Here is a 2,051-nt window from a genome sequence, read left to right as displayed (position 1 = left end):
ATGTTAATATTTTTATGCTAGAATTGTTTGCTAAAAAAAAAAAAAAAACCTACCTGGCAGAAATGTGTCATTACGATTATTCCAGCTTAGATTATGGTTTCTGCGTATCTTGATGTTAGCATTGGATTTACTACTGAATCTAGCACTCTTTGCACCCTCCCATGTATACTTTTTATAACAGTGTTCAGGACTAAATATCGAAGGTTGAGTAGTTTGGGTGGTCACACGAGTCCGGCATCTATAAATTGCCCCTCATATTTCAAGTTTGTGGAATTAATTATAGTGCCCTAACCCTACACCACCTTGCAGGCTGCTCCTGCAGAACTTCAGAAACTCCTAACTAGCCATCGATCTGTGAGTCTTCTCGTGTTCCCAAATTTACTAATAGAAGAGACAGACCTGTCTGTCCCGGTGGGTGGGGTGACGGAGAGAGTTCCCTAACTGCACCACTGCAGACATTGTGCTCACGGCTGGCCGGAACAGGACTTTGGAAGTGTTCGACCTCAACGTTGGCTGCAGTGCAGCGGTGATAGCGGAAGCCCATTCTCGGCCTGTCCATCAAATCTGCCAAAATAAAGTGAGTTTTTGGACAGTATGTATCTTTTGTAAAATTATGTGCTTAAAGTGCTTACCAGATAGAAATGTCTGATGCAATTTATAATTGTTTGGTACCAAATTCAATGTTAAGTTTTATCGATCATTAAATTAAGCCTTGATGTTTGACCTTAGAAGATATTTTAATATCATATTGAATGTTAATTTGTGTACTTTTGTCTTTGATAATTTTGTGGCCCATTTTAAGACTTTACTAGCAATACATTCTCGCTTAAAGCTTGACAGAGGGTTTGGGCATTTCACACAATAACTGGATCGAATGGCAGCTGCGTGACTCTGCGGGGTGGGAGCAGCCTCGCTGGGGTGGTAGCTTCTCTCAGGCGGGGAGTTGGCTGCCGCCAGTCGTTTCGGCAGACAGAGTTCACAAACATCCACAGCTGTGGGTTACTAGTGCGGGCACTACTGGAGCAAATGGTTTTGATGGATTCATTGTCTCGGAGCCGCTCAGTCCAGACGACACTTTGTTGCCCAAAAGAGCATCTAACGCTCGTGAACAATACTGGATTTTTTTAAGGACTAAAACTACGATTTTGATTTTTGGTGTTTGGAAAGGCTTTCCAAGTTAAGGATTTACCTTAGAGTGCTTTCTGACATCCATCTTATGGTTCAAGGGTTATCATTTTGCTAAGTAATAAAGTCTTACTGTGTTGGCTAAAGAGACTTTGTGTCCATAGTCTAACATATTTCCAAGGCTTACTTTAAAGTTCTGTTTAATAGGGCAGGTATGGTCTGAAAATCTGAAGTTTTTCATCAGTTCAAATGGCAAAGAGAGCACCAAATCTGGGCTGTTGAGTTAAATTACATTGAAGCAGGTTTGTTCCAGTGTCTCTGCTGCATAAGGGGAGCTGCGGGGCTACAGGAGGACTCTGCTCGGGGGCTCCGTGTGTGGGAAGACGGTCCTGCAGGTGTCTGGACGGTGGCAGAGGCAGGTCCAGGGACTTGGCAGTGGGGGCAGCAGGAGCTTTGGGTTGGAGGCCGGGCAGACGCCTGGGAGCTGCTGGGGGCGGAGAAGCGACCTCACTCGCTCTGTGCGGCATCCCCGGGCACGGAGAAAGGCCTGTAAATGCATTTTATCTTGACACTTTTTTCAAATTTGTATTGTTGGCCACTCATTAATAGGACATTTCAAATAATGATAAGAGGAGGCTTTTACTGTGGAAAATATCAGTTTGGAGAGAGTTGTTGAAGATTACTATTTTTCTTCACCTTCTTTTATTTATACAGAATCTAGTATCATAAAAACGGAACAAACATGTTTTTAAACACTGTGCAGTAGGTCCCCTGATGAAGGAATCTCTTTGAAGAATTCTGTAACTTCTTTATGAGGCTATTACAATAACAAACTTCAAACATGAAGTGTGTGTTAGTTGAATCAGCGCTGTGTATAACATCCCAGGTTTTTATTCCTTCTGGGAAGAGCTGGTAATCTATGGAGG

At 42.9% G+C, this 2,051-nt stretch overlaps 1 protein-coding gene across 1 annotated transcript in view; it reads left to right on the top strand.

Annotated features, from left to right (window-relative positions):
- Positions 1 to 2,051, top strand: part of LOC105826783 (WD repeat-containing protein 27-like) — a gene marked incomplete at its 5' end in the record, with an annotated part of 65,520 nt that overhangs the window by 33,301 nt on the left and 30,168 nt on the right. Inside the window, one exon of the mRNA XM_012664815.1 lies at positions 456 to 577. Coding sequence (XP_012520269.1) covers positions 456 to 577 — 122 coding nt within the window. The remainder of the gene's footprint in view (positions 1 to 455; positions 578 to 2,051) is intronic.

The sequence above is a fragment of the Propithecus coquereli genome, unplaced genomic scaffold (assembly GCF_000956105.1).
Source record: "Propithecus coquereli isolate 6110/MARCELLA unplaced genomic scaffold, Pcoq_1.0 Scaffold914, whole genome shotgun sequence".
Classification (NCBI taxonomy): Eukaryota; Metazoa; Chordata; class Mammalia; order Primates; family Indriidae; genus Propithecus; species Propithecus coquereli.
The sequence above is the reverse complement of the archived record's forward strand: the minus strand, read 5'-3'. Positions and strand labels throughout refer to the sequence as shown.